At 35.0% G+C, this 15,839-nt stretch overlaps 1 protein-coding gene across 1 annotated transcript in view; it reads right to left on the reverse strand.

Annotated features, from left to right (window-relative positions):
• LOC132272557 (WAT1-related protein At1g43650-like) overlaps window positions 1-14,149 on the reverse strand; it is a 67,582-nt gene extending 53,433 nt beyond the window's left edge. The window contains exons 1-5 of the mRNA XM_059773682.1: window positions 13,854-14,149; window positions 13,700-13,762; window positions 13,486-13,602; window positions 13,102-13,336; window positions 1,351-1,509 (exon numbers count right to left, since the gene is read on the reverse strand). Coding sequence (XP_059629665.1) covers window positions 1,351-1,509; window positions 13,102-13,336; window positions 13,486-13,602; window positions 13,700-13,762; window positions 13,854-14,056 — 777 coding nt within the window. The 5' untranslated portion in view covers window positions 14,057-14,149. The remainder of the gene's footprint in view (window positions 1-1,350; window positions 1,510-13,101; window positions 13,337-13,485; window positions 13,603-13,699; window positions 13,763-13,853) is intronic.
• Window positions 14,150-15,839: the final 1,690 nt, after the last annotated feature.

The raw sequence follows: 15,839 nt of genomic DNA on the forward strand, positions 1-15,839 counted from the left end.
TAAATTCAAGTAAAGTAAAGTAAAGTTAGAGTGACACTGAGTTTTTAGTAAGGAAACCTAGTTGGAGAAAATCATCCAACAATCGTAAAATCTCAAAGACTGCCACGCGGTCTCGAGCGAAACAATCCACTATAGATGAAGTAAAATATAATGGACTTCAACTTAGACTCGCACCCCTTAACTCTACCAAGAACCAACTTACTGATCGCCTCTGGTTTTGCGACTCCCCTATCCAAACATTCTCGATTTTAGGCTTACTCACTTGATCCCTATAGAAGGATTGCTGGTAATTCAACAATAGTCCGTGAATGCTTTTACCCCTTCAAAGTGTGATGTTCCCTCTTTTTATTCAAATCTTAATTCATGAAGATAAATAAAAGCTTGGCTTTTTTGAACAGTATCAAAAGACCTTCAATAATTCAAACTCCGACTAGATAGATAACAACATCCTAAATAACCCATGTGTATGGTATGTATGCTCTCAATTTGAAAAACAAACACTCAGAAAAATCTCACAAATTATCTCTCTAAGCTTGCTGAAAATTGTATTCAAAATTCGTAGACCCTAGGTGAGAAAAGGTATTTACATAGATTTTTGGAGACCTAAAATAAGTTTAATTCGTGCACAATTGTCTCACAAAAATCTGATAAAAAAGGAAACCAAGTTGGAGTAGGAAAGCAATTTCCAATATGGTTCAAGGCTAAATGTGACTGGTCTATTTTGGCAGTTTCAAACCTTCCAAAATAGATATTAAAAATCTTATACATGGACGACTATACATTTTGTGAAAAATAATTTTTGAAAACATCATAGGTGTCTAACCTTAAAAACTTACCAAAAATGAACAATAGATGTCCTCACACACTTACCTTGTCTAATATGTTGTTCTCATTGATTGAACCAGAATATGTTAACACGTTCCCTAATACTTCAATTCCACTTCTGTACTAGAGACTCAAAGTTGAACAAGAAAATTACAACTCGATCGGACTTATTTTGACACTGAAATATGCTAACATAGAAAGTTTTTATATCACAATATTAAGTGTTGCTCATGAAAAAATCTATGGGGTACAGTATGGAATCACATTAATTTTATGAACTCAATGTTAATTACTATATAAAGTCAATTTGTATGATAATTAAGAATTATACTTATGTTGCATTTAGAATTATCTATGTTTTAAAATTAAATTTGGAGTATATTAATTTATATAAAATTGAAATAACTTTTATGGAAAGGCAACATTAACAAAATTTTGTATTTAAAAAAAAAAAAAAAATTCCAAATACTAAAGTCCACTATTCTAGAGATGTGATTTGTTGCAATAAAGGATAGAGAAACTTACACAATAAACCACGGAGATAAGATTCACATTCCATCCAAGCTTCCAAGACGATATGTTCCTCTCCATCAGAACCGCCCATATTGCTGACTGTATGCTGCTAAAGAAGTACTGTAGAGTTGCAAGACGTAGTGTCGATGGATATTGTTTTACAATGTGTTCCTAAATGCAAAAATAAAAACTATATTGAAGAAACTTGCATCAATCTATTATATATTATTGTGACAAACACCGGCAAATCACATTCACGATTAACTAGCCATGTCAAATCTATGTAAACCATACAACACATAATACAAATAGATTTACATAGTTCATAATATGTACCACTTCTATGATGAAGACGGACCAAATAAAAGATGTGATATTGTGGTATCTCTTTTATTTTTTATTGTGGGAGGTGAGGGTTTGAGTCCTATTAGGGGTAACTGTCCTAATAGTGTTAAGAGTCCTATTACATACTATGATGGTATGGTGATTTCTTGCCAATGAAAAATAATATTAATGGAGATCTATAAGAAGTTTTCACTTTGCAAAGAAAATTGGAGATTAAAAGTTCTCAAACCCCAATCCTTCGTCTTTCTCTTTCTCGGGCTTTCTATGATTTCGTGTACCCACACTACAAACACGGGCGCAAATCCTCTGATGTGATTATCCCTACAGTACCCTGCTGTCCACTAACTTAAGGCCTTGGTTTGGCCACGTTTTACTTCAATTAATTGACACTAAGATTGTTTTGGCAATTACACCATCATTTATAGGTAACATTTCACCACCATTTTTAAGTAACATGATAGGAGTCTAAAAAGTAACATCACAGGTGTCTAAAAAGTAATATCATCATTTGTAAGAGGGTAACATCACCACTTAAAAAGTAAAAGTTGTTGACAGCTAAATACTTCATAATCCCCTTTAAAATCCGATGTTCTATTTTTTATAATAAAATTTACCTTAAAAAATATATAAATAATATGTTGAACTGAGTTAGATTTATGTATGACTATTAGTTTTTTAACACTATGTGAATACATTTTTTTTATGGTGAAGGTGGTGAGTGTGGCAATTAATATTAAACTTTGCCAATTTTTTTCTTTTGATGATGAAGGTGGTGAGTGTGACAATTAATATTAAACTTTGCCAAAAAAATTTCAAAGATATGTTAAATAATTTATACCTAAGTGTATTTTTTTTAATATTTGGAAGGGAAAAAAAAATAGATGTGGTTTTTTTCATTATTTTTTGAAACAACAAGTGTTTTGTTTGTTGTCTAAAGTTAATCCAAGTGATTTTAATTTTTGTTTAAATTCTTTAAATTAACATGTTAAAGTGTTCTTAAAAATACTTTAATTTTAAATTATAACATAAATGATATGTTGAATTGAGTTACATTTGTATGCGACATTATTTAGTTTGCATTATGTGCATATCTTATTTTGAGGGTAAAGATACTTATAAATGGTAATGAAGTGTTACTTATAAATGGTGGTGTAATTATCAAACACAGTCTTAGTATCTATTAATTGAAGTAAAACGTGGCCAAATACAGACCATTAACACTCACTACAGGAGACAGCATGGGAATCACACTAGAGAGGATTTGCGCCCCTACAAACACTAGTACCTCCAAGGATGCAAATCCTTTGCTGTGGATTCCCATGCGGTCCCTTGCAATGAGTTCTTATGTGATTTATAATTTGGTCATGTCATTCAGTACCATTTAACAATTGAGACCATGTTTTGCAATTACACCACCATTTATAAGTAACGTCACAGGAGTCTAAAAAGTAACATCACAGTCTAAAAGTAACATCACCATTTATGTACATACACCTTAATTTGAGGGTGAAGATACTTATAAATGGTGGTGAAATGTACTTATAAATGGTGGTGTAATTGCCAAACACAGTATGTTGAATTGAGTTATGTTTGTATATGACACTACTTAGTCTGCATTATGTGCATACCTTATTTTGAGAGTGAAGATACTTATAAAGGTAGTGAAGAAGGTTTTTAATTTTTTGTAATTGGTGCACCCAAACGTTGCCACAGGGGCATGGATGCACAATTCTTTAGAATCTTTTTCATTTCTTGGCGTATTTTTCATAAATATCTTTTGAAGATATTTTGCTTCAGGGGTATCTAAGAAAATATCTTTTGAAAGATATTTTCATTCTAGGGCGAATTCGCAGTTAACCCTTTTTGTAGGGGTCATTGTGCAATTAACGAAAGTTATTGCAAAATATCTCGTCTAGAGCCTAGATCCTCGTACGGGATTCATTTTCACATTTCATCGAGTCGTGGACTCTTAGAATTCCATTATGGTCGTTTTTCTCTAGTTTCAGAGTTTCTGGACCCGATTGCCGCCGAACTTGTTCGGGGCATAACTTTCTGCTCAGGACTCAGTTTTCAACCCTGTTTATTTTGTTGTTCATATTTTCTCATTTTAAATCTTTTTTGTTCATGGAGTTTTGCCGTTTGAGCGCGTCTGCTCAAAATCCACTTTTCCAGTCCCGGCGGGGCCCTTCCGGGGCACTTTTTGTGATTTTCTATAAATAGGGGGTTTGAAAAATTAAAACAGAATTTTCCTCTTCTTCCCCACATGTTCTGGACCAGATTTCACAGTCTTCCATGGCTTCCATCTTCTCTCTCCTCTTTTGGTTCACTTTTCTTTGATGAAAAGTCTTCGACCTTAACGTTTAATGTTTGTCTTGACGCCACGCATCTTATGCCCTTATTAGAATCCATTTCCGACGATTTTTTGAGTTCAGGTTTGGAGTCAAGTTGAGATTTTCATGGGGCTTCTTGCGGATTCTTGTTCACAGTGTTGTCCCCTACAAAACCTCTCGGTATTATCGAATTCGAAGCACTTTCGTTTCGGTGGGGATTTGAGATTTTCATCTCAAATTGAGGTAGGGGATGTTCTAGGTTTAAATTCTTGTTATATAACATGCTTGTGATGCTTATACTACTTGTTTGCATGATTAAATATAAAATTTAGAGATTTTATTATTTAGTTTTCTTGTACGGGATCTAATTTTCCCGGTTGTTCGTGACTTGGTTTAAATATGTAGCATGATATTATATTGCCCCATGATATGCTCATTGTCGTGTATTAAAATTAGAGCATTTAAATAAGTACTAAAGCTTTTATTTAATATTTATCTTGGGTGAAAGATTAATTCACATGGCCTTAACTAGCTTGTAATCAATATGTGTTAGCATATTAAATTAGGCCTTAGCATGCTCTCCCACATAGTTGAATTTGAAAGTAATTGGAGGTGTTTTGAAAATTAGTAATTATTAATTAATTTAATTAATTAATTTTCCCCGAGTGCACTATTCACTCTATTTGAATTCCGACTTGATATTCTTGATTTACATGCCATATGGCTTCACATATATTTGATTTAGAATATTCAGTTAGGTTTTGAAACCTTTTATTTAATTAAATTACATGTTTAAGATTTAATCCCCATGGTGATATACAACTTGGAATTGTATTGTGGTATGCTAGAAAATTAAGTTTTGCTACGATTGTTCACATGTATTAAATTGGAATTTATTGCATGAGAATTGCAACTTTTGTTTTATATTTAACTTTAGTGAAAGTTTAATTCGCATGGTCGTAAATTGAATGAAATAAATTTGTAATGTGATATTACATTAGTCCTTGGCATGTTTTCCAACATAAGTTAATTTGAGAGCATTTGGTTAAGTTTGGAAATCTAGAGATTTTAATTAAAAGAATTAATTAAAATCTATTTTGTGGTCCCATTAGCTTAATTAAGGTTTTAACTTGATATTTGTATTGGCCATGACTTGTTTACTAGTATATATTAATTTGGGACTATTTGAAGTTGTTTTAGAACCTTGGGATTTAATTTAGCATGATTTAATTAAAGTTCTACCTTCTTGTTGTATTTAAACTCATGAGCTTATGTTTTCAATATTGAATATATTGTTATCTTGCGTAATGATTTGCACACTTCATATTTAACATCATTCATGCATAGCGTGTAACGAATCGCACACTGAAGATTCGACATTTATCATATCATATTAGTTGTGGACTTAGAGCATGTATTGTATAGGTTTCCAAATTTGGTTGTGTTTGGTAGATAGTTGATTATCTTGCATATTCCTGTTGATATATGCGTTGTTGCACAACTTGTTAATTTTGAAAACTTGGGAATGTCGTTGTTTGGCTATGGCTAAGACGTGGTTCTAGTACGGGGGATAGTCCCTCTATGTAGTCTAGTGCGCACATAGGGAGGTTACCCATGGGCTAGTAACCCTAAAGTAACTATGTTGTCGGTCTGATCCGGCGTGACGTCCGAGTATTCACTTTGTTTGATTTCGCATTTCATTTTCAAGTTGATAACTAGATGATGTTGTAACTTGTTGTTTCTTATTTGTCGTTCCATTTTAAGTTACATGATGTTAACTTTGCGAAATTGTGCTTTATGCGTTGTATTGGAAGTTCCAATGTTAGTTAAATTGCATCGATATTGAAAATTGTGTTTTGATGTTCTAACAAAGCTTAGGATTGATCCTATTGATTCATTTATCACTTAGACGTTAGGTGGCATGACCCACTTCTGTTGTTTTCGTGCTTTAGATTTCAAGCTGATAGCTTTTAGAAATTGTATTTTGTTGCCTTGTATAATATGCTTTTATGTGGTTAGATTGCATTGAAGTTGTAATTTATGTTTTGATTGTTCAGCATGGCCTAGGATGATTCCTTGACTTATTTAGAACATAGACGTTAGGTGACATGATCACTTTAGTTGTTTCTGTATTCGAGATTGCAAGTTAATACCTTTAAGAACCTATATCTTGTTGCTTTGTATAACGTGCTTCCATATTGTTTAAATGGCATAGATGATGTGATTTATGTTAGAAACACTCTGAGGTAGCTTAGGATGCTCCCTGAGTCTCATTTCGATATAGACGTTAGGTGGCATGAACCCCTTTAACATGTTTCACCTTAAGGTGATAAATCTGTAAAATGCTAGGTCGATGTATGCTCATCTCCTACGAGTAGCTTTATGTTACTCACCCCTACGATACTGGGGCATATTTCAGGTACGAAGACTTGGTTCGTGAAGCCTAGCATTCCTTGGATGTTGTGTAACTTTCAAGTTTCCATTTCATGCAAATGTTAACATGAAATATCATTTTGTAGACTTATATGTCAAAATATGTATATTTGATTCCATGTATATAATGTGTACTTAAGTACACTCCTTTCAATGTATTTGATATGTATGAGATGAGGCCAGAGGCCAATGACCATTATATTGTATTCTATGTACTTTTTAACTTCATGAAATATTGTGAAAATCTTGAAAAATCGCAAATCATTGTTTCACCATGGTTGCATCGGGTGTGGGAATTCCATTCTCATTCTTTCATAGGGTCTCATAAATCATGTTTGAAGTGTGACCATGGGCCAAACGGTCATTTGATCCCGTTTTGTATTTTTGGATTCTGAGTTTTCATTCCAAGTTCCATTTTTGCCTTTTTGCTCGTTGGGGGGTCGGATTTTGCATCGGTGGTATTTTTAAGTCGTGGACCATTGTAGCACGTCCTAATAGGTAAGTTACGTTTGCATGCATGGTCGTTTCCGGGTAAAACTTCATCCTTGGTGATTTGAGCTTCTTGTGAATTCATTTCGTACTTTTTTTGCATATTCTGATTTAGGGGCATTATAGACTTTTCATTGTGGTTTATTTTCTTCTTTCAACATGGTTGAATAGAAAACATGATTTTAGGGGGGGTTTCTTTTCCGTGTTTTTCCAGAAAATTTTGTCTTGATATCGGAAATCGCTTACGAAGTTCAGCTCTCAGTTTTTCAATTTAGCAGCTTTTTGGACCTCTATGACCAGATTTCATGGAAGGGCATTTCGGGTATTCTACATTGCGTTTTTTTTTAATTCTCAATTTTGAGGGGGGTTTCTTCTTTGTGTTTTTGCAAAAAAATTCATCTAGGCCTCTAAATTCAGCCTCTGTTCTGTTTTTTTTGGAAAAAAAAACACATAGCAGCTTTTAGGCTACTGACAGCCGTGTGTGCGCCCAGCGCGTGCGCGGCGTGCATGGGTGTGCGCATGGGCACGTATAGGGGCTGTCATGGCCCCCTTGTCGGGTCGCCGCGACGTCAATTCTTCTTTTGGGCTTTTCTCCTTCGTCCGGACTCCGATTCAAGTGAATTTTTTTTTTAACTTGACTAATTTTTCGCTATCTTTCCAACAGTGTGCTCGGTTGTACCCTGTTCTTCCTGGATAATTACCAGTTTACCCTTTTTGCCTTAAGTGCTCGTTTTTCTTCGTCATGCCGTTTCTCCTTCGTCCGGACTCCGAATCATGCGATTCTTGAGTCCATCTTGATTAGTTTTTCGTTGTCCTTCCAGTGGTGTGCTCGGTGGCACTCGAATCTATAATTTTTAGAAATGACTATTTTGCCCCTGGGAGCTTATTTGTCATTTTTTGATCTTTTGCTTCCGCATCAGTTCTCATTGAGTTCCACGACCTCATAGAAGGTCACTTTGACTTCTTAGAGTCTTGTTTTCTGTTTTCGCTTCCGCATTTCAGATCCGTTATCGGATCATCCTTACGGTTCATCGCAGGACACGTTGGCCTAAAAACCAGGGTCGTCACATATTCAGACGGCTCCCTCGTCATGGCATAATCTTTTTTCTTCTACTTATTTGAAATCTTTTCCAAACCTCACATATCATAGTGCCAGCCGAGGCACCAAGGTGTCTATCATAGAAAAGGATGTTGTAAAGAAAATTAATTTCTTACTGGAAAAATTCGATGATCGGTTATGTGATGGGGAAAAGGCCTTATTACCATCGATTTAAAGTTTTTGTTGAAAAATGGTGGGCCAAGAAGGTGACAGTTGTTTACTTAAAAGATAACTTCTTCATTGTTCGTTTTGATTCTGAAGAAAAGGTCATGCAAACGTTATCTAGGATTCTTACGTTCAAAGGCAGGCCGATTACAGTTAAACAATTGGATAAGAATGTCAATCTATCTAAGGAAGTTTTGGATTCAGTTTTGGTTTGGCTACGAATGCATAATCTCCTTGTACATTGCCATAATGAATAATCGGTGTCCAAAGTCTGTTCAAACTTCTCGAAACCTATCTATATGGATAATCCAGATTTATATAGAGATAAGGGTGATTATGTCCGAGTCATGGTAGAAGTGGGGGTCAAAGCGGTATTACCTGAGTCAATTGTGGTAGATATCCACGACTGTGACTGCTTCATTGATCTGGAATATGAATGGAAACCAAAGCTATGTGGCTTATGTAACAAAGTTGATCATTTGGATGACAGATGCCCTTTAAAGGTTCTACAGACAAAGCCTAAAGAGGGTGTGGATAAGTGGGTTGTGAAGAACAAGGGCAAACTCATTGTTGTGGATGAAGTGCTTGATGAAATGCCAGCAAAAGCATAGGCGTCAGCATCTCTTGAACCTGTGCAGGTTTCTAATTTTTTTACTGCTCTATCAGAAAAGGAAGATACTAATAATGTGGAAACGGTGGTGGTGGGTCAAACTACACCTTAGGTAGAGGAGTTAGTGGTGACTCCCTCAAAGAGTCAAGAGAATATAGATATAGTTGAGGTGCAAGAAACTAAAGAGGTGGTTGCAGATGAGATTACAAGTGATGCTGAGATATATTCTCCAGTGGGATTGGATATTGATTCTTCTATTGCTAGAACTGATTCACTTGAGGAACAAGATAAGATGCAAGATACTACAATTGATAGAGATGAGAAGATTGTTATCAATGATTAGACTGTTTTAAGTTCTGATAGGGAAACTAAGTTGATACATAAGGAAGATAAAAGCAAGATACCAAAAAAGCCTGGGATTAGTGTTTCAGCTAGGATAACTAGAAGCCAAGTAGGGCTCCTACCCCATACTACATCCTCTTCTCAATGATTGGGGCTTGGAATGTGAGAGGCTTAAATAAGCTTAGAAGACAGAGATAGGTGCGGGGATGGATTTTGAATAATGCCTCTTAACTAGTTTGTCTCTTAGAAACTAGAGTGAAAATTGATAAATTTGACCTTATTTCCAACAAAATTAGGAATAATTGGTATTGGATTACAAATTATGATTCTCATTTTGGGGGTCGGATTTGGATAGGATGGAATCCTATTATGTTTTCTGTGGCTGTGGTGGATAGTAAGGATCAATGTATGCTTCTTAAAGTTACTGCTCATCATACTAGGGATGTGTTCTATTGCACACCTGTTTATACTGCAAATCAGAGGAAGGATAGATTAAAGTTATGGGAATATATCACTTTATATGCTGCTATGGTTCAAGGTCCTTAGATTTCTTTAGGGGACTGGAATGCAATAAGGTTTCATGGAGATAAAATAGGAGGTGGGAGAGTAACTCAAAAAGCCTTGGATGAATTTAATGAGTGCCTACAAAATGCTAATCTTTTGGAATTACCTCCTACAAATGGGGAATGGTCTTGGTGTAATAGGCAGAGGGTGAGAAGAAGGATTTAAGTAAAGCTTGATAGGGTTTTTCTGAATGATATATGGTTAGATAAGTTCCCTGGAACAAAATTTTCTTACACTATGGCAAAAACTTCAAACTATTATGGAGTAATGGTTTAGGTTTCAAGTAATTTTGATTCGGGGCCAAAACCATTCAAGATGCTCAAACTGTGGTGTGTAAAGAGTGAAGTTTTACCTTTAGTTTAACAGGCTTGGGACATGGCTGTAAAGGGTTCACCAATGCACATACTTTTACATAAACTTTGAAATGTGAAAAAAGCCCTTATGGAATGGAATAAGAATGTGTTTGGAGATGTGGGTGATAAAATTATTAAGACTAGACTGAGATTGGAAATAGTTTAGGACTGTCTTCTTAAGGATCCTTCTGATGTGTTACTTGATGAAGAGCAACAGGCTAGAAAAGATTATGAACCTGCTCTTGTTAATCAAGAAATCTTGGTGGCTCAGAAAGTTAGACTTGCTTGGCTAAGAGATAATGATGGATGTACATCTTACTTTCACTAAAAACTGAAACAACACAGATACTTCAATGCTATTACCAAGATTGAGAATGAGGAAGGGGAGTTTTCAAGGGATCTAAAGGTGATTAGTGGTTGGTTTGTGGACTACTATAAAGAACTATTCTTCATACATACTACTGAAGTTGTGGGTGATGTAATGCCTAGGCATATCTTGAATTCTACTGTGGATAAAGAAGTTATTGCAACTGTTCAACACTTTTTTGAATTCAAGAATATGCCTATTAGGGTTAGTTCTTCCTTCATTACAATGATTCCAAAGGTGGGGGATGCTGCTAAATTGGGAGATTTTAGGCCAATAACACTCTGCAACTTGGTTTATTAGATTATTACCAAAATTATGGCAAATAGATTGGCAGTGGTTTTACAAAAGTTGGTTAGATTAGAGCAATATGCCTTTGTGCAGGGAAGAAAAATCCGAGAGGCAGTTATCATGGCTCATGAATTGGTGAGGGACTTCAACAAGCCCAGAAATCTTGCTATGGATTTAAAGATTGATATTAGGAAATCTTATGATTTAGTTTCTTGGGAAGTTTTATTGATAGCTCTAAAGAAGTATGGTTTTGGGGAGAGTTGGATAAGATTAATTGAAGCAATTTTTCAATCCTCAAGGTACTCTATTTTGTTGAATGACTCACCTGAAGGATTCTTTCATCTAGATAGAGGATTAAGATAGGATGTCCATTATCTCCTTTGTTATTCACATTAGTTTCTGAAATATTCTCTACATTGGTGAATGAAGTAGTTCAAAGAAAAGATCTGGTGGTGTTAAAATCTGTAGCAAAGTTTCAGAACCCTATAAGCCATATATTCTTTGCAGATGACCTTATTTTGGCTTGTGAAGCTTCAATCCATAATGCAACTGTCCTTAAAGGTATTTTTAGAAGATTTGAAGATATTACAGAGCTTCAAATTAACTAAGGGAAGAGTAGAGTGTTATTCTCTAAAGCTGTGAGAAGAAAACAAGTGTTGTTACCGGTCCTGAAATGTGCAGAAGATGTTTTTCCCATTAAATAGCCTCTGCGTCCACATGGTTTAAAGAAATCTTAGTGCAAGGACCTGGTGGATAAAATTTCTAATAAGATTGTTTGCTAGAATACCAAGCTCCTCTCTTTATCAGGTAGACTGGAATTGATTCGAGTTGTGATTACTCCCATTTTTCAATAATGGGGTAGTATATATGATATCCCAGTGGCAACTATCAATCAAATTAAGAAGAAATGTAGAGATTTTCTATGGGGAAGTACCGACCATGTGAAGAAGATGCATCTTCTCAAAAGGGACAATGTTACCAAACCAAAAGCTAAAGGGGGTTTAGGGATTAGAAAGCTCTCTGATCTGCAAATGCCTATTAGATGTGTGTTAGCCTGGGACTATTTAAATAGCGTAGACAAATTGTGGATCTCTTGGTTTAAGTTCAAGTATGCTCCAAATGCTAATTACTGGAATGTTATTGCCCGACAGACTAGTTCCCCTATATGGAAATCAATGGTTGTTGTTAGGGATGTGATGCAGCAGAATATTCAGTTTCAAATTGGAAATGGATAACAAACTAATTTGTTCAAGGATCCTTGGTGTAATGGACAGTTGTTTGGTGCTGTGTTTGGCCACAGAGTGGCTAGAAGTATGCAACTCCATAGAGATTCTAAGGTCAGCTCACTTCTTTTAAATGAAAATTGGAATTTTCAGATTCTGCAAAATAAGATCCAAGAGTTTTTGCAGAGTGTGGGTTTTAAAGGTGTGGAGGATCTTTTGTTGTCGGATAAAGGGAAGTTTTCTTTCAAATCTGCATGGAATATTATTCGACATACTGATATAGAGGTGGAATGGTTTAAATTGTGTTGGGGGAAGGCTCGGCCAGATGGTCCACTACAGTTGCTCTGGTGTTATTGGATAGATTACCTACAATGCGTAATTTGCAAAGAAGACAGGTATGTCTGGTTGCTAGATGTACTCTATGTCAAGCTAATTTGGATTTGATAGATCATGTTTTTGTTACTTGTCAGTTTTCTCAAAGCTACTGGAGATGGTTGGAAGTGATATTAGGTTGGGATATCAGCAAGCTTCAGGGAATTGTAACAGTTTAGGACTTGTGTAATTGGATGAACACATTGTATAAAAATTCAAAGCAGTTGCAGAGTCTTTTTGCTTCAAGCCTATGGTACATCTGGAGGGAAAGAAATTATAGACTTTATGGTTCCAATAGCTTAACTTCTAAGGTGGTGGCAAGGACTGCCTTCTTGGAAGTTTGTGATGTTCAGAGAATTAATTTTAATGATGTTATTTTGTAATCTCTGTTTTGTATAGTGCTTTTGTACTGAAAATGGGCTTATTTATTAAAGCACAGGCCTTTTCAGTTCAGTTCTCCGAGGGTATGCCCTTTGTGCTCCAGTATTAATGTTGATTTTTTGAGCTCAATACAACACTAATTATGAAAAAAATAAAATATAGGCCACTTAAAAGTCACTACAGGGACTGCATAGGATTCTCACTGCAGAGGATTTGCGCCCGTACCTCCTACCATACTGGGTTATAAAAGAGATTAGATTCCAAACCCATGACCGAGACAAAAAAAAAAATGGGGAAATCCAGATGCGAGTGGACCGAAACAAAATTTAGGAAACAACTTCACACGCCACGGAAATGCACAAACGCATATATAGAAATATGAAAGAGGGAGAAGAGATAAACCTGCATAATAAGCCACATAGACGACATGATGTTGCTTGAGAGCATGATTAGAGCACCTTTTATCCAATCTGATCTGGAAATATGGTTTATTGATGCGTTTGGAGCTCCCTTTTGGGTGCCTGAATAAAGAGGTGGTCCCTTATAAAGTATTAACACTATAGCCCCAGAAAGAACCATCATAGTACCCAACACTTTGGCCCTTCCATGCCATTGCCTTATAGAAACGCTCTCCATCCTGAAATATTCAAATCTTGCAGACTTTATGTTGTAACTTAAATAAAGAAAAAGTTGATTTTATTTTTTTCCTTAATATTGGATTATTGATATGTTATTTTTCACTCCTCTCTCTTTTTTTTTTTTTTTTTTTTTTTTTTTGGCCTTTACCTCAAGAAAACAGCCAAGATAAATGTAATGGCTGGAACCGTGTTTCTGCTGGCAGAAGCGTATGTTGCAGTGGTGTATCTCAAAGCGAAAGCAAAGAGATTAAAAGCAAGAGTGAATCTGAAATTGTGAAAATAATAGTTGTTGTATTAGCTTACTAAACAATCATTAAAGTTGCCCCAATGTAAATCATGAGAAATGAAAGGGAGTGGCATACCCAACTAAAGCAGCAAAGAAAATTTTACAGAGTAAGTTGTATAATAGAGGGGCTGCGTTGTTACTGCACATTAGGAAGAAAAAAACAAGTAGTTAACGAAATATATCGTAAATAACACACGCACAGTAGAGTTTATTAGAATTGTTGGTGCAACCTTTCGAGGAAAAAAGCGAATGGCGCTAACACAATCGTGGCGATAAATTGCCCGTAAACAACAAACACATAAGAATTCATTCCTTTATCAATTGCAGCCTTGGAGAACAAGGCCAGGCCTGCATGCATACATTGTGAAAGGATAATTCCAATATAAGCCTTATTTCTCTCTACAAAACTTGGAAAGCCAAGTGAACAATTCATGTTGCTCTATCTTAATTAATTTGGCTTCTTTCAAGGGTCTTTTTAGATAATCAGATCCTCCTTAATAACAAGTAGGGAAGCTACGAAACTAGCTAGCACTCAAAATTACACTATCAGATATGCCTTTTGTTTCAATCTTCAGATGTCAAAGTGGGTTTTGACATGGATTCTCTAATAAGATTATTGACATAAGAAGTTGAACTAATAAGATTTTTTTCTTTAAAAAAAATGGCCATGTTAATTATATATCATCTCTTCCCACTAGGCTTCAACTAATAAAATCTGAATCTAAAACGAGGATATATAAAAAAGCATATACTCCCTACTATATATCATGAGCACTAAGGCACTTTTCATAATGTCAGAATCCACTAATTGAAGTGCTTGCTGTTTGTAGAATAAGATGACTGGTTAGCATTTTTTATTGGATGACACATTAGAAATCACCTTTTGTGATTCCTCATTATACAAATATTTCAAACATATAAGTCCGAGGAGTTTTTTTTATATATATATATTATAATATTATCCTATCGTCAATTTGATTATGTTAGAAAAGCACTAAGATTGTTTTTTTAGTTAAAAGGCAAGCATAAAGCACTAAGATTGTTGAGTAGATATCAACTGATATAGTTAGGCCCGGGGATACATCTTATGATTACTTTTCTTGATCTCATTAAGCTTATTGACATCTATCTTATGCTGCAATTAATCAGATAATGTTGTTGGGTACTTCTTGTTAAAGTTATACTACAAGAAAAATAATTTTTTATCACGGTAAGAAATGTTTTTGGTTTTGAATTGTAGTGGTAGCGGCTGTAGTGGTAAATTAACGACTTTCTTCCACGGTTTTACTCTGTGATAGAAAGTGAGTTTTCTACGACGGTGTTGGACCGTGGTATCAGTACTACTACAATATAGCCTTGCAAGGATCTAACATACCCTAAATAAATAAATAAATAGTATCATAACCAAAATAACTTACAATGGCCAATAACATTATTTATATAACCAATTCCAAATCAAGGTTTTATACAAAAATTAATCATATACAAATTTCAAAGAAGTACATGATCCACACCTTATTCTTTACTTAACCAAAATAAAACAAAAATTCTTCATATCTTCTTGCTCTGTTTTAGTCTCTCTCTTCCATGCAACTTCTTCATGACCCATATACAGTGGTAAGATAATATATAGCGGAAATAAAAAAAAGTAACGGCAACCGCAATCCCAAATAACCATCCTAGCTATGACCTACAAAGATGCAATTGTTGAAGTATGAGAATGTAAAACAAGTTGTAAACTAACCAAAATTAAACCAAGATAGGAGCCTCAACATTGTCCACTTGAATATATATTGTAGTTCTAAAAATTGATTAAAGTAACTTGATATTTGGACTCGAGGAAAGTGTAAGTTTAATTGTTACAAACTTGCAAATTAAGAGATTCATCCTAAAAAAAAAAAAATCTCTTAAATTTTTATTAACATATCTTTTTTCTCTCCCCCACTCCTATCATGTTTATTGAAAACATAAAATTCACCACATAATCCACTCCTATCATGTTGTTAAACGGCCCCTCTTCTTGTATCAGCCTTGAGTACTCCAAAGGGTGGCGACCTTTGGCTGATGGTTGAAGTTTTGGTGGGTTCCCATAAGAGGTTTTGCAGGACTTTAGGTTTAATTTGGAAGAGGTAGAGCCAGCTACGCAGTACTTTGCGCAAAAGAATTTGTTGGGAAAGGGCAACTTTTCAAGCATATTATTGTTTGAATACATCAAG

The sequence above is a fragment of the Cornus florida genome, unplaced genomic scaffold, assembly GCF_030987335.1.
Source record: "Cornus florida cultivar Cherokee Brave unplaced genomic scaffold, ASM3098733v1 CherokeeBrave_3.0.0_Hap2_Chr09, whole genome shotgun sequence".
NCBI classification, from domain to species: Eukaryota; Viridiplantae; Streptophyta; class Magnoliopsida; order Cornales; family Cornaceae; genus Cornus; species Cornus florida.